At 26.9% G+C, this 18,065-nt stretch overlaps 1 protein-coding gene across 2 annotated transcripts in view; it reads left to right on the top strand.

Annotated features, from left to right (window-relative positions):
* The window catches only part of LOC114122736 (cell adhesion molecule 3-like), a 393,513-nt gene that overhangs the window by 331,539 nt on the left and 43,909 nt on the right, over positions 1-18,065 (top strand). For both annotated transcript variants that reach the window (XM_050210832.1, XM_050210833.1), the window contains 2 exons: positions 7,546-7,759; positions 17,028-17,211. In XM_050210832.1, the coding sequence (XP_050066789.1) occupies positions 7,546-7,759; positions 17,028-17,211 (398 nt within the window). The remainder of the gene's footprint in view (positions 1-7,545; positions 7,760-17,027; positions 17,212-18,065) is intronic.

The raw sequence follows: 18,065 nt of genomic DNA on the forward strand, positions 1-18,065 counted from the left end.
TTATATACGCAGCATCATATTATTTTGTCAATTCATAATATTGGTTTTAGTTATTTGATTTTGCGTGAAAATAGTATTTATTTATTTTTGACAAGGGTACACTTTATAATTTAACATTTTATTTTTTTTTGTCAAATGAAAATTACATTTTTTTTCTGAAACAGTCACGATTCTTGTTAAATGTTAATTAATGGTATGTGGGTGGAAGGTGTGTTTAACAAATATTACGAATATCCTTGATCTTAGATACGGTATTAATAATATTACGATCAAAGAGCGGCGTTAGTGTTTGACGACCCAAAGGGGACACTTTCTATACTGAGGAGGAGAGTGACAAACAATGTTTTCGATTCGAAATTACTTGAAAAACACGCCCGTGGGGTTTTTCGGTTTCCTGATGGCCCTATTGTTTACTATCGTGTTCCTAACTGCATTTCTATAGAAGCATTTCATTGTATTTAGTTCTGTTGAACTACAAGTAACTATATCAACGTTTTATTGCTCGTAATAATAATTGTAAACGCATTAATAACACATAACCTATACAACTATCTCTTACGGTCTGTATGACGCACGCGTCTGTCAATATTGTAAAATGAACACCGGAAACTCGGAAATAATAGTATAATATAATCAACAACGGTGTACATAACGTATATAGTTAGTGAAAGTTTTTATTAAGATCAGAAATTAAATACTAATTCGTTGATAAACGGACTATTCGCATAACGTCACAAAAATGTTCACATCCGACGCGTATTGAATTATGGCTCCTAAGAGCAAAAAAATAATTTTAAAAACAAAACACAACACTGTAAGACTGGTACATCCATTGAACCTTTCAGAAATATTAATACTAATACACCACTTCTATACAACAATAAACTTTCTGAAGGATGATGTAGAATACTGACGAACGGACGTGCTCAGAGTCAAATACATTACCCCGAAACCATCAATGTGGTGACCATTTCTTACCGAAAAATTAAGCACGATGATAGAGACATAATCTCTCTTAATTACTGAGCAACGAGACTAGAAGCAACTGGTTGTCTATCTGACCTACGCGAAAGCGCTATATAATATTGACGACGCTAACTTAGTCACCCAGTACAAACGTCACTAAAATTAAAAAAAAACACTATTTCCAAAATCTTAGACGCGTTAGCTCATCTCAAAGTGTTGTAACTGCACAATGCGTGTAATATGTTAAATGATGATTGCCGGAAGAAGACAAACGTTTTCGAAAAAATGCATTCCACATTTTCAACGTACGTACTAACGTATACAATGTGTGAATAATAACCATTTATTGTATTTTTTAAAAGCTTATTCATTATACGTAGTAAACATTATCGAAAAACCATGTTCGTAAATTGCCCAAATATAATAATTATAGGTACACGCGTATAGTTTTATATTAAATTATGATTTCGATTACTATAAAAATGAATTAAATCGTTTTTTTCTTAACATCGTGCGAATTTGAGCTTTGGAAAATTCAGTAAATTTTATTTTCTATTTAATTTAATCGATTCTATTTAAGTTTCCATGACATTTTACTATATGCTCTCATGAATATTAACTTAAAAATATCTACATAAGACGCAATACAGTTATTGCAATTTTGAATAAAAATATAATATATCAAACGAGAAAATATATCGAAATAAACAATAAACACGTTATAATTTGAAAAAATTGGAATATACCATTCAGCTAGGTATTTCCTTATAGTTTAATTATTATTGAAAAATATTATATTGTAATATTTGAGTCCATATTTTAAATTGTCTTTTAAATATCTATTAAATATCTAATTATTTCTACGAATTGCTTATTTTTTAATTTTAAAGTTAATAATGCCCAAGAGCTAAATTAAAAATTATAAAATAAGAATTATTTTTATGACACACTAAAACTAATATGAAAATAAAATTATTTTGTTTCTGAACAATCTTATTAAGCATATTATTATTATGAAATCGTATAACTTGGATACAACTTTCCTTTTTTTAAGAAAATAAAAATAAATAAATAAGAACAATATTATTGTTCCCAGTATTTTGAATCATAAATCAAACCAATAAAAATAATATTAATTGAACAACTTCAGTACGATTACATTAATATTTTAATATTATTTTTTATTATTATATTATACAAACAGGTATAAATTTTTATAAGAAAATCGTATTCCTTTAAAAACTGTTTGATGAAATTTTATACTGTCGTTGTATTTCAATTTTTTTATATTCAAACATCGCACTAGTATATTTAAAAAAAAAAATGCTATTGCTTTTGCTATCATGAAAATTCCTTATATTTTGCGCAGTAGAAATAAGATATAAAAATCTCATACCTAATATAAAATATGGTGGTTTGGTTTTTTTTTTATATATAATACAAAATTATAATTATTGATGAAAAAAAATTCTTAATTTCATAACATAAAGTATAATATTTAATAAGTTTTTATATTATTTTCCTATGGTCGTAGCAATGTAGCATTGATCTGTCAATTACCATAGACTTTTGCTTGATACCTCAAGTTCTGAAAATGTTTATCAAATTTATCAAATGATATAAAATTATATTTAAACTATTTAAAAATGTAAACAAAATAAGTTAAAAAAAAAAATTGAAAATAATACTGTTTATGGTCGTTAACAATAAAACGGCGAAACTCCAAACTGCACGTGGGTTGAAATACTATTATTTATACAATAACTATAATATTGAAATTATTCAGTTCCCGAAGTACGTCCGCAGGTAATATTAAATCTATGACAACTTCGGGAAGTTTGATTTGGTTTTACCGGAACAATCCGACCCTCAACGTCACGCGTCGGCGGCCTTATTATATGTACCTAATTGTATAATATACATACATTAGTATAATATTAATATATAATGACCACCGCGGTATTCGGTCGATTGATACACGTATTTTCTAGATGATAAACGAAACAATGACATGCAATATTAATACAATATATACGAGATTGTATGAAAAAAAAAAACGCTATTAAAAACCTCTTGCAGTCTCATCCGCCCGTTTTGTGTTCAACGTATATGGTATTTTTTCGTTTTTTGGTGATATCATTTATTTTTTACTATTTTAATTATACGAATCGTCCTTTTCTCTTTTACGCGATACGCGTGCGTGCATGCCACATTATTTGTAGCACACGATTTTTTGTTTTTTTTTTTTTTACAATCGCCGTCCGAAAACCTTCCTCGCTCACACAGTACCTACACACTCACAGTCGACATTCGGCAGTGTGACGGGATAATGTTAGGGGGAGAGAGGGGGCGTTACCCGTAAAAACGGCCGAAATCTGGAAAATTGGTGAGCCGGGTCGGTCGGTCGGTCGCCGCGATTTATGGCCGATTCGCGCATACATCACTCGCTCGTTGCATGGCCGCGAGGCGTTCAGATGTGTATATACATATTATGTATATTATTATATGTGTGTGCGTCACGTGGATTATTTTCCGAAAACGCCATCAATTCATCGGCGAACGGTGCCCCCCTCCCCCCCCCATCACACCACATCCAAAGACAGTGTGCGTGTGCCCTCCCTCCGGTGGCGTTTTGACGAGGCAGTGCAATTCATCAATCCGACAGCTCAGCGTGTGCCGAGGCTGCAACAGCGTTGTATTTTATTTATGTATGTATCATATATTGTTATAATATATAGTAAGGATGACACTCGTTTTCAGAGTCAAATTTTGCGGTTTCAAAAACAAATATATATTATGTTATTGGTTACGTATTTATGACGCATCGGAGTACTCTTGCGAGGAAAATATAATTTTTACTGGATTTTCGTAGACGTCAAAAACCGATGTCCTAAAACGTTGCGTGTCAGTATCGAAATCCTGCTGTAGGTTAGGTAGGTTACATATTATTATTATTTTTATTTTGACGTGTATTTGTTGTGATCAGTTCTGCCGTAATCACATAAACTTTCTCGTACACAAGCTGCACAAAAGTCATTCATCGAATATGTGTTGGGCGGTGGGTTTTAGTATGTGTATGTGTGTGAGAAGGTCATCGGCGGGGGAGTGTTGTCGAGAACCGTCACGACGACGCCAAAATCAATCTTTCCCCGCAATCTCCGCTCATCATTGATTCCGGCATGCCACCACCGACCACTGTCGACGAGACGACTTCGCCACCGCGTGACCTCCAACCATCGCCGATAACGCGTTCTACCTTTTTCGGGTTATTTTAGTATTGTTTTAGGCTATTACTATAATACTATGAATATTGCAACCACCTTAACGGGATGGATTTGAGAAATTCATCCGTAAACGTGGAGTCACGCCTTATTCAATTTTCCTTCTACGCCATTCACTATTCTCGCCCCCCCCCCCCCCATAATTCCACCATAACGATACAACGCCCACGAAAATGTTCTCAAATCCGTCGCACGCTTATTGCGTCGTTCACGATAAGTCGACCCCTTGAACCATTGATGATCATCATTCGATCTAACTTACTGTAATAGATAGTGTTATATTATCACGACCATTAACTCTTTGACTGGCCGTCCGTGAATATATTTTGTCAGACCACCTATCTGTACAGAAATTCACTAAGAATATATCGAACACTGTTTCACTAAAATATCAACAAAATTTTAGGAAAGGGTTAATCAAATGTACATAGTTTATTTTACATGGACACGGACATATAGTTTCTAAAATATGTACTTCCTTATAATATAAAATATTATGCACATTGTACGTAGTACGCACTACGCATACACTTAAACTTGTTGTGTAGTTGACTTAATGCTGATCATTATATTACACTAAAGCTGATATAGAAGTATATACCAGTATTATAGTTAAACTATTATAAAAACGAAACTTAATTATTTTTCATGAATTAAAGATTTTTGTTTGACGTCAGATGACCTTAAAATTCTGAAACCGTTAATATTACTATTATAATAGTATTATATCATTATTCTCATAAATAGTACCATCTGTGTAGTACATTTTTACTAAAATGTGTTCGAAACTATTTCGACATCTGTTTTTCGTGTAATTTATATCATCCTATATTTAAAACGTCAACAGTAATACATAGATTTTAGCGTTACAAAAATACAGACCGACCTTACAGACAAGCAGCTTTTATTTACGACCTTTGTAATTATGCTTCTCTACATTATTAAAGGTTATTGATTTCACACCATGTAAAGCCCAAATATATATATATATATATTTCAAGCAATACCATATCCACTATCTAATGTTAAATTTGTATTATCTCTTAATTACTCAATACTGGTGAAATATAATGAAGATCATATAACAACCATTTATGATCATGATTATACGTGTTTACAATTAATTATTGAAATTCAATAAATAGTTTTATACTTATTATTACTATGAATTTGTGTTTATGATGATATGATCACGTGAATAAAAATGTTATAATTTTTGAATTTATATAATATTATGGATGTAGATACCTTTTAATTATTTAAAAACATGAATTTATAAATTTTTAAACACTCGTCCATTAATTCATTCTGCAAACAAATTAAAATTTAACAAATATCATAGGAATACTTAGTCTTGCCATTTTTCTAGTGCGAAAATTCCTTACTGCTGTTAAATTTACAATAACGTATACGCTGCTATACATTATATTGCACCGTTGAAAGTTTTTTTCTATATTCTAAGTGCAGGTTTTTTTAAATAATTAAATATTTTGAGAATACTATTGCAAAGAATTACAGTTTTATGTCAAGCTGGAAAAAATAATAACTATGGTCTATGGCTTAACCAGAAAAACTGTGAAATGATAAATTTTCTTATATTCCGGTTTAGTCAGATGTAACCCGGATACTAAAAAAAAAGTAAAATTAGATAAATTAAGCCCATAGGAGACATTGAAAACGTTAAAAATGACCAGTGGTAAAAAACTTTCTGATATACATTTAAAAGAGATTTAATTGATTTTCTTAAAAACGTTTGTTATAAATTAAATCATATTCGTTATTGAGGATACAAGCAAAAATTGAGTTATGTAAAATAAATAAAAAATATAAACTAGATGAATTGTTGCATTCTATTGGTTACTTTATTAGTACCTAGTAGTAAACATTCAAAATTCAATCCTAATATTATCTATATTTTTAATAAATTAATATTATGTATTCTGCGAAAAAAAATTATGTATGTCAACTCAACTAGTTCAAACATCTAATAATTTCATAAAATGAATCATTTTAATTTATATTGTAAGCTAGAAAGATAAAAAAGTTGCTTATTTGCACTACAATACACAATTATGTAAATTAATAGTATATTAAGTTGCAACCGTTATGAAAATATTTTATTTGTTAGTATTTATAATATTATTCTATACTTCTTTGACTATTTTTTATCAATTGGCCGGCGCAATGTGTAGGCAATTTTGGTACATTGGCGTGTAGGTGGTTTTTATATAGTATACTGTGTTATTTTGAAATTTTATAAAAAGAATTAATAATTAATTATTATAAAAACAAATAAAATAAAATATCAAATAATTGAAATATACCAAAAAGAATAATTAAAAGGGTAATTCAATATTTTGAAAATTGTTCATTATTTTTTATGTGTATATTTAGAAGATAAATAATAAAAATTACCTAGCACTAATCATACGTATAGAAACATAATGGCTACTTAAGAGGTAAAATTATTTACATACCTAATTCAATAAACTATTATATATTTCTAGAATTTAATTTTAGATTAATTATTACATAACAAAAACTAACTATCTAACTAATATATCTAAATATAACTTTTTATATTTATCAAATTTAATAGAAATATAATTTTACTTAACATTAATATTATGATAATTAAATATCAATATTAGTTTATTTTATATTTTTTTATCACTATAAAATTTTGCATTTACTATAAGTATTAATTATAAGTTCGTATGAATAACGTATAGCACAAATTCGTTATATTTAAATCAGATTAAAACAATTTTTTCTAAAAAAAGATTTTTATTCTTTTTAAATATTAACATTTTCTATACATCATATTAGATTACTTTTGAGGCGTTGCCAATTTATAATTTATATCATTATCATATTCAACACATACATTACAGTGACTTAGTTAATTACGAGATACATCGATTACTACTAAATAGCATAGTATGATTACCAACTTTCCCTATTTATTATTTTTATTTCAATATTTCGAATAGGTTCGATTTAACCATTTAAATAACAAGAATCTACTTAATATATTTAATATTAGATTTTTAATATAAATCATTCATATAATTAAATATAAATGTATTTTGATCTAATAACCTATGATACGTAACTTTAGCAAGTATTAAGAAAAAACCAAATTCATCAACTTTTTAGTATAAGTATAAATAAATTCAAACTTCATTAGAAACAAATTACGTACTTTTTTAGATTTTACAACCATGTATAATTTTTTTCTTATTAAAAAAATACATCCTACAATTTTGTTCATGTTATTGATTACGCGTTTATATAGGTGACATGGGTCCATCGGAAATCAGACGATATACAACTGCTCACCGTGGGCCGTCAGGTGCATAGTTCAGACCAGAGGATATCGTTGAGCTTCAGATATCCTAATAATTGGAGACTTAAAATCGTTTATATAACAGACAGAGACGATGGAGTGTACGAGTGTCAAGTATCAACACACCCGCCGACCACTATGAAAACGTACCTTAGAGTCGATGGTATGTACATTATAATAAAATAAATTAATTAGTTTTTAAATATTTTTTTACATCATGAAAAAAATGTACAATTAAAATAATTTAAGGAATATGCAATAAATAAGTTGGTAAGAAATCCAAGAACTTTTAGACATTACAGTATTATTTAATATAAGTGTCTTTCCAAATTGTTCATCATATTATTTCCCCTAAGCAATTTACTCTTTTATTCGACGTATGCCTTATAAACGTTATTAAATACCGTCGGAAGTATTAGCGTTTCACAGGAACGCAAAAAAAGTTATCGATATAGCTCCACTAGAGCATTTATGTCATTTTTAAATTTTAATATATAAATGTAGATTCCTGTTAAAATAATTTTTAAAATAAAATCCAAAAAATGTATATCAACATGTTCGTTTTTAAAATTATACTTCACAAGATACACTATCAAATGCTATAGTTTAGTTAATCAAAACACCTTTGTTAAGTTATCTAAAATAGGGTTGATCTAATCATTATTTTATGTGATTTATTGCTATACAAAATTAAAAATTATTTTTTTATACTTAATAACTTATTATTTTATATAATTTAAACTCATCATATAGGTGAAAATATATAAAACTTTATATTTTTTAATTTTTATCTCGAAAATGAGTATGATTATTATCCATTATGATAGAAAAATAAATCTAAAAACTGTACACAATAAACATCAGTACTATATAAATACAAATTAAACTAATTGTTTTAAATGATTTTAATCATAACCTAGAACTTCAAGGAAATAAGTTATAACAAACATAATAAATATTATTACTTGGCATTTTAATTTTTTATACAATTATCTATTAAGACTAAACATTATTTTGATAAAATTGATAAAAATATTTATCTTTCTTTCAAATGTCATATTTTTAAATAATTATTTCTTTTAATACCTATAAAAAAAATTAATATCTTTTTATAGGATATTTAACGAGTTCAAACTAAATCGCCTTTCTTAAATAATGTTATATTATCAAAACAAAGTTCGTGATTGAAGGATAATTTATTTCTAAAAACTAAATATTTTTTGACCATAAAAAAAAAATTAAGTTTGATTCTTCTACGTGTAATATAATTATATTAACAGTATAATAAAAATCAATATTATAGCAAATATTATATTTTAAATTAATTTAATGGTTATTAAAATGTAGTACAACTTAAATAAAATATTTATTTAGTCCACTTAACTGCATATTGAATAATCTATTCGAATTCAGTCCTTATTACAACATATGTTATATTTTTGAAACAATATTTGAAATATAAAATGTAATACATAAAAACTTTAAAAATTATATTCATGAAATAATTTATATTATATTAAAATGTATTTCATAGTAATTTTTTTTTCAATTAAGCGTTCAAATTTGAATTCTCTTTAAGTATAAGTACCTATTAAGTATAATATACATATTAGTATTACCTATATTATATACAATTAAAATACGTTCGAGCAATTTCACAGTAAAAAATCGTCAATACATTATTTCATTATAAAAGTAATAAATAAGCGATTTCTTATAAAAAAAAAAAATACATTTCTTAGTAGAAGACCCAAAAATAAACAGATATGCGTCAATTATTCGCCAAAAATAATTCACGCGTTTAACCTACACGTGAAAATTGTTCGAATACGACAATTATTCGTGCATAAATTATTCTAGAGTTCGATATATTATTAGCTCAAAATAGGTTCACATGACATTAAAATAATTTTATTTCCTAATATATATTAATTGTGAATAGGTTTACATAATATAGCTAAAAATAATTTCAAATATTAATAAATTAGTTTTTTTATTAATATTTATACACGTATACTTTTTATGAAGAACATTTGTGGATGTCATATAAGTCAATAAGAAGGTACATAGTTTTTAAATTGTCAAATAAAAACTATATACAAGATCACAAAGATAATCAAATATTATACTGTTATTAAAATCTGTACATATATATTTTTTTAATTTTTGTAATAGGCTAATGTTAGTATTATAATTAATACTATTACATAACCCATTAAAAATGCGATTTTTGTGTCTATTAGAAAATTCATATCAAGTTCGATAACGATAAGTTATTGATAAGATTTTAAAACGTGTTTGCAATAAGCCACATAATATCATCACTGACGTATAAAACATAGACAAAATATAGATTACAAAGTATATTACATACATCGTAATAATCAAAAGTCTTATTATTTTAATATTTTCAAATTAAAATTTTTTTACGAACAGTTTATGAGTTAACAATTTTTGTAGGTAGTGTTCAAATAATTTTTCTGCAAATAATTATCGCGTGAACTATTTTCGGTGAACAATACCAAATAAACAATTGAAAAATATTGTCAAAAAAAAAAAAAATAATAAGTAAATTGCATAATATCCAAATACATAAAGTATATTATTATAAATGAAACATAGCAAATCCATATCGACGAGCATGACACATTATATTGACAGTTATTATTATGTCAAACGTGATGCGCATTTCATAAAAAAATAACGTTCAAGTGTACCAACAAGAAATTATATAGACATCTGTTTATGTATATATATACATCTTTTTACTGGAAATAAAATTATGCTATAGGTACTATTCTTTTGTTTAAACAACATTTCTTTGTCATTTACATTCTCGCTTCAAAAAAAAAAAACCCCCGTTTATTTTATCGTAGTAGAAAGTTATATTATGAATTTTAGTTTAGTGTCTTAGAATTTATATACTTCATTTTCATATTTTAAAACTTTAGATTTATCTACTACTTAAGGATTATTTTATATATTTTATAGATTATCTCCGTACTTAATTAACCCCAAACTTGATTTCACCAAGTCCGCAATCATTATAATCATCGTCTACCGTAAGTTCCGGGTAATATTTTATTGTACTATCAACTTCAATATTACGAAAACCATGACACCTATTAGACATATCTAATCTAATAATCTTTGCATATCTACAACAAATGATCTTTCCATGTTTTATGTTTCAATACAAATAGTATACAATATTTCAAAGTTATCTCGGAATGCAAAGTTTTTTTTTTATCATACTAAAGATAACCGTTTGCTTAGAAATATGTAGTATAGTGTTTGTTTTAACTAAATGATTGGTTATCTATATTTTATTTGAAGGAAAACAAATATTTAGTCTTTGAGAATTTCCCATTACTTATTAATTTTGTGATTTCGTGTTGGTATTGAGAGTCAGTAATAAGTTTGTAGGTTAGGTAAATATATTTTTATATTATGAGTTCACTAACAACTATTGGTGCTTACACATTTAATAGTATTCAAAAGCATCGATAGTTTTGTATTGCATACAAACTATGAGCTAATGAATTAATAGTTATTACAATATTTATTTTATTTTAATAGAAATATAATTATTATATAATGTTTTTGACCTTTAACCACGCAATCGGGTTAAATAATTACATGGAAACGGGTTTTTATAACGGCACCGAAGTTATCGTAAAAAATATTACCGTCATGTACCTTACATAGTACGTACCTATAGTTTATCGACAGCAATCAAATATTTCCAATATTATTTTTCCATTAGTGTGTCCGTGCAAAGCGTTCAATCGTTCCAGGTCAGAGTCTGTGTTCCGCAATTATTTATCCCAATTCCAAGCGCGTACTCATGTACGAGTTTGATAAAATTTCATCTTGAATGCAGTCCAAGAAATAGCCATAATCTATTATGTTACTTTATTAATTTTGGTATTGAATAGGATGTCAATTATAATTTATCATACACGAATTTTACCTTGTATTAAATATTTATTCATTTTTACAAAGAAAATATTTATATATAATAGCACTTATTTTCTAGGATTATTGTTCGTACAAAAATCTTAAAAAATAATGTAAATACAAATTTGATAATAGAACAATAATTAAATATAAAAATTGTAGATGGAAAATATTGTATTTTACTTTATTTCCGAATCACAAACTGGCTTATTGTTATGGAACTTTATTATCTATGACCTTGTCTAAAAAACACACATTCTCATAACTCTATTTATTTCACGTTTTAAAGAATAATAATATTTATTTATCTGCTAACAAAATAACGATAGTATACTAACTAATATAATATTTTTTTCTTGATTTAAATTTTTAGTTGTTATTTATAATGTAGTTATTATTTATATTTGAAAATAATTCTTAAGTTTTTATAACATTTTCCAATTCACCCATACGCATAGACATAATATAGTACAGTTCATAAATATATAGGAATAGGAAGCAAGTTGATCGTAAATTCGTAAACTAATACTCGATTTGTTCATTAATATTAAAAATACCAACAGTGGCAAATCGAAACGTCGAAACGTATTTTATTATCAGACCGTTATTAAATGTATCTAAAAACGAGAACAATAAACCATAAAAACGTATTATTATTTATTATAACGCCACGCGGTTATCAGCTATAAAATATATTTTATATTTATAGCGTTTCGAGATCGTTTGAATAGGACTCATTGTAGTTATGATGTGATTCGACCTGTCTCGTCGATAATACTATTATATTATTATAATATTATATTAAATATTATGATAAGTACCTACGTGTTAATATTATTAGCGGTCACGCGTCCGTTTCCGAATTCAGTTTATGTGATAAAAATATAAAATACTATGATATAAAAACCGACCATCGCATCGTTTCGGAATATAAAATGTATATTCGGTAGACTCGAAAGCGCGCAGCATCGTGTTTTTCAATATGGTCCCGGTGACGGCGTAATAGCTAGTATAATATATATATATATATAATATCGCGAAGTACGAGGGGACCGAAAACCACAATAAAACAATTAATGTGAACTCTCGTACGTACTAGACCACTGCTAGCAGCCATAAACAAAACGTCCTTCACTCCGCCGGAAAACGGTTTTTAATCTTAGTAACGCCGTCGTCGTCTTCGTAAGACACAGATTTTAATGACACCTTTGAAAGCACAATCAATGCATAAGATATGCGCTCAGATAATTAATGTGGTGGGCAAGTCCATTTGGTGAGCGCCGGCTAAATGTTTTACACACCTAACGTCAATATCATAACACGTATTATTATTATAAATGCACAATAAGTTGTAAGTGTGGATATTTTTTACGCGTGTAACACACAAGTCTCTGCGAAATAATCATTTTTCCCATCTTTCTCACACTTAATATTTCAATATGTATTATGTACTGTTTAAAAGGAACCAATTATTATAATCATTATTTTATTATTATTTTAATCACTAGCAATATGTATTACTGCTCTTCTGTTTCTTATTTCGTTATAATTTATACATAATTCAAGACAATTAAAATAACGACAATTGAAAATATAAATGTTTTTTAAAAAAATTTATTTTTTTATTTTTTTTTTTTTTTATACTATATTCAAACATTTTCATTGACCTTTTTTCTTGTGCACGGAAGATTTAAAACTTAAACATACCTAAAGACAAAATTAGTAAACTAAAAACATGTCATTACTACTAAGTGATTTGTTGTTTGGGACGTACTTAATTATTCATGTCACTATATTATATTGACAAATTCCTGAACATTGCAGTAATAAATATTTTACAGGTTGAAAATTAACTAAATCAATATACCTATATATATTATTTTTGTTATTATTTTATATTATACTTTCATTGATCTCTTTCTCGAAAAAAAATTGATTTCACTGGATTACATAATTGATCCAGTATGCGCACAAAAGAAGTCTAGACTCCAGACAATATTGTAGTGTGTCCGGTACCCAGCTTTACCGATCACTGCCACTGCAAAGTACTCTTCTTCACAGGACGTTTATTTACAAAGCTAATGAACGCAAAGGCAAGGCAGAGTGCAGGGGAACTCGAGACCCATCATATTATATTCATTGTTTCTTTGACGTTAGCAATTGCGCATTTATTATCGTTATGATTATTAGTATTACCTACCTACTATTGTCATGTTGACGTATTATTTCGTCTTATCGATTTTACTCTGTTTTTACTTGACTGTGGGTCGTTCTCAGTAATAATGTGTATATGAAAACCCTATGCAAGCGATTTATATAAATATCGTGTTGTATTTGCAAATATATAAATTAGTATTTATCAATAATTATTGTATACATTTTGTTTATTAATATCTATAATATTATTGTAAATGTAGATATGTTACCTTTTATTATAGACCCAACTTTTTCTATCTATATTAGCAACTCTCAACCTAGGAAACTAACAACCAATTGTTGAAGGTCGCTAATACATAAAATTAGCTTTGCATGTTAACTTAAAAATCATTAATTTTAAGTGTTATCAGAAACTGAGTAGATATATAATTTGAGAGATTGTCATTTAATAAAAGTTCAAAATCAATGGTCTCTACAAATAGTACAATCAGATTCTAGTGAGTACATGTCAAACTAAATTTAAATATAGAAATTAATATTTTAATAAATGATCACGTTTGTATATTATGAGTTATGATTTAATTCATGCTTATACAATTTTGTTTTTATATCCATTGAAGTGGTCTATATTATGTGTTTATATAATTTATGTAAGATCCTTGTAAGAGTTCTTAATAAATGTTTATCAAATATTCAAGTTTAATAATGTTTTCAAAATAAATAATTCGATTTTTCAATAATTCTAATCCTTTAATAATTGTAACAGTTAAGTGTTTCTGTTTGTTTCATAAACGTTAAATACTAGCAAGTCATTAAAAATATGGAATAAATAATCTTCAAAAATCAAAAATTTAGATAGGTCTATTTACACTAATAAATAAATTCTTCTACAGTAATATATTTCTTGATAAAAGGAAGAAATCAACTTACTGTAAATAAATTGCATGGAATGTTTCTTATCAAGTATTATTTAACTTCTATAATTTTGTTCAAAATGTTCAATGATGAATTATTCATATTGCACCACTCTGTATATATACTTTAGCCTTTACTCTCTGATTGACTAAATTGCATTATTATACCGAACTTCATGATTTCGTTCTCCTTTAAGTCTATCAAATATGGTACTGTATTTTAGTTTCGTTTATATAACGAATAAAAACTTTATAAACTTAATAATAAACAATATCAAAAAAAAAAAAAATCATAATAATAATAAATTAAAACCATTTTCCATACATAAAAGTAAAACCAATTAAAAACGCGTAATATTGTAGGATAGTATGACTAAGGTTTTCATTATTAAAAACGACAACGTGGTTAGTATTTTAACCATATTTAATTTCCTGCTTACATTCATATAGTAAAGTGATGCACAAAAAAAAGTCAAGCACTTAATATTAAATGCAATATATTATATACATGAAATTATTTATAAATTATATTAACATATTTAATTTTCTTTTAAAGTTATGATAAGGAAAGAGAAAATATTATTACGAAAAAGATCTTTTTTTTCTTAAATTAATTATTTTATTTATTGATAAAAAATAACCATTATATATTTTTATACAAAACTTTTTGAATATCAAATCGTATTATTAAACCAGTGGTTCACGAGCTGCTACCGTTTAAATATTAATACAAGAGGTGTGGCTGCTGAGTTTAACTGATGAAGAAAATTATTATTATTTTTACCGTTTACTAAATCTTGAAAACTTCAGATATAGATATATAATATATAGCTGGTTACTTAATATAATACGAATTATTCATAAAACTAAATATAAACTATCATATCTTTTGATCATATTAAAAATAAAATTGTTTTTTTAAAAACTAAAATCTTGTACGTCAAATAATTTTGAAAATATTTCAACATGAATATATTTGATCTTTTATTACCCTTTACTCACGAGATTCTAATTGATATTTATTTTTTTTCTTTAAATAAGGAGTAATGGACTAAACTATTTTAAGTCTTTATATGTCAATAACATGTTTTAACTTTCTAAACTAGATTTATTTTCTTACTTCATGTCACACAAATAGAAATTTTTTCTGCTATCCTTAACTTTTAACTATCAAGAATTGTTTATATACAAAATACTTAGAATAATTGAGATTTCCTTATTAATGAATAACATAAGGAATTTATTCAAAATAATATTTAGTGATAGTAAGAACGTTCAATTCAACAGTATTTTTCAACGGTAAATTAAACATAATTTTTAACATACTCTACCGGTCCAAACTTTAACTGTCTAAAGAAAAATCATAAAATAATTAGCAAAATTAATTTTTACGATTCATATTTTTACTCCAAAGTATATAGAAAAATATAGTATATAATTTTTATTAAATTTCAAAATCTATTATTTAATAATATTTTCGATTATAGAAAAAAAGTTCCTAAAATTGGAAAAAAATTGTTTAAACGTTATTATAATACGTTTTTGTCATAAATATTAATCCATTCATTATAAAAAAAAATTAACAGAAATACTAGGGCTGAATTCTATAAAATATTATAATAAGCAGGTGTACTGTACTTTATTTACCAGCTCAAAACCTCATAAAGAAGTACGATTTGTTTTCACTTTTTTTTTTAATTAAAACGTATTTCTTTAAACTCGGAATAGTTAAAACGATGGTCGCATATTTCAAGGTTATGACAAAAGGTTATGGTGCCGCCAATTGAAACAATATAATATATATATGTACATAATATGTATACACATAATTCCAGAGGCGCGTATTAAATTTGGTCCTTTCGTTTCCCCCAGGGTCTCGTTTGTGCGGGAAACGAGTGACCTCCTAGGATATTCCCAAACCAGTCGTTTGGAAACGGCGTCAGCCGCCGCCTCCACCGAGATCCAATAAAGGCTTATTCTCTACAAACCATATACGTATATACATATGCATACTGTCGGACCGATATGTACCCTTTTTGGTTAACATATGCTGTACGCGCTTAAAGCGTTTCGGCAAACACGATTTTCCAGTTACCAGGATACGTATCACTATAGAGTTTATCCTCGGTTACTTGCAATGGCTTGACGACTCGATTGAGTCCTCGCACAGGTTATATTAATAGTATAAAAAAGAAAAACTGTGATTTCGGAAGTTGTATACGGGTAATTCTTCAACGAATCGCATTGCATCTGTCGTCTTAGCAACTAACTTCAGCGTCTCTTCCACACTATTCCACTACGAAAGTTCCATTGATAACAATATTACAAATCCTTATCGACTATACAGTATACATCATATCTACCTATCTGTATCATTAATATTATTATATTTGTTCACAGTGCCCACGGTACGTATGTCTGTAACTGGTACCGGTGATGTGACAAGAGGCGGTATTGACGTTTTCTACAAGACCGGCAGCACTCTAGAAATAGTGTGCAAAGTTGTTCATGCTGGTAGCAACAACGGGTCCAAAGTGTCATGGTACAGGGGACCTCAAACGATTTTGACCGGTATAACTGAAAGGTAAATCCGTTCCGTATTAGTTATTCGATATTTTTATTACTAGGCAATATATACATTTTATTATACTTATTAGGTAAACATATTTATTATAATTAAAATTAAATATTCCTAATTTTCATTGGACTTTTATTATTATTATTATCATCATTATAACTAAATTAAATCTATACAACATTTTTGTACAATAATCAGGTTTAAAAAGCAGTAAATACAGTATAAATGGTGAATAATATGAATGGGAAATTACCCAGTGCCAACACTAAGCACGTACCTATGGTTATTGTTGAAGAGAGATGCTAAAGCAGAAGGCCCTTACATCACTTTCTTATTAGTTTACATCGTGGGTTATCGAGTAGTCTGTTCGTGTGTTCATGGATAGTTAGGTATTGATTAAGGTATTAATGTGTAATTGAAGTTTACTTATAAGAACTTAAAGTAAAATAAAATATAATAAAAAATATATTTTGAAAATACTATTTGATACAACCGATATTAAAGGTTTTACTATTTTATATTTTTCATATTTTTGTGCATAGTTACATTTATTATACCACCGCTTTGTGAAGTTTATATAAATATATTTATTTTATTCTTTAAGTTTAACTTTTTGTTATTTACATAAAACATGCATACATTTTAAAGTTTTAAGTATTGTATATTTACAAAAAATTAATTTTTATATTTAAATTATTACTGTATAGTACACACCTAAGTAATAGCAGTTAAAAAGCAGTCAGCATTAATCTTTACAAAATTGAATTTTAATTCATTATTTGTATTGTGGTATAAAATATATTTAATCATAATAAACGTAGACATTTATCCGAGTTACGAAATTTTCACATAATAAATAA

This window comes from Aphis gossypii, chromosome 1 (assembly GCF_020184175.1).
Source record: "Aphis gossypii isolate Hap1 chromosome 1, ASM2018417v2, whole genome shotgun sequence".
Classification (NCBI taxonomy): domain Eukaryota; kingdom Metazoa; phylum Arthropoda; class Insecta; order Hemiptera; family Aphididae; genus Aphis; species Aphis gossypii.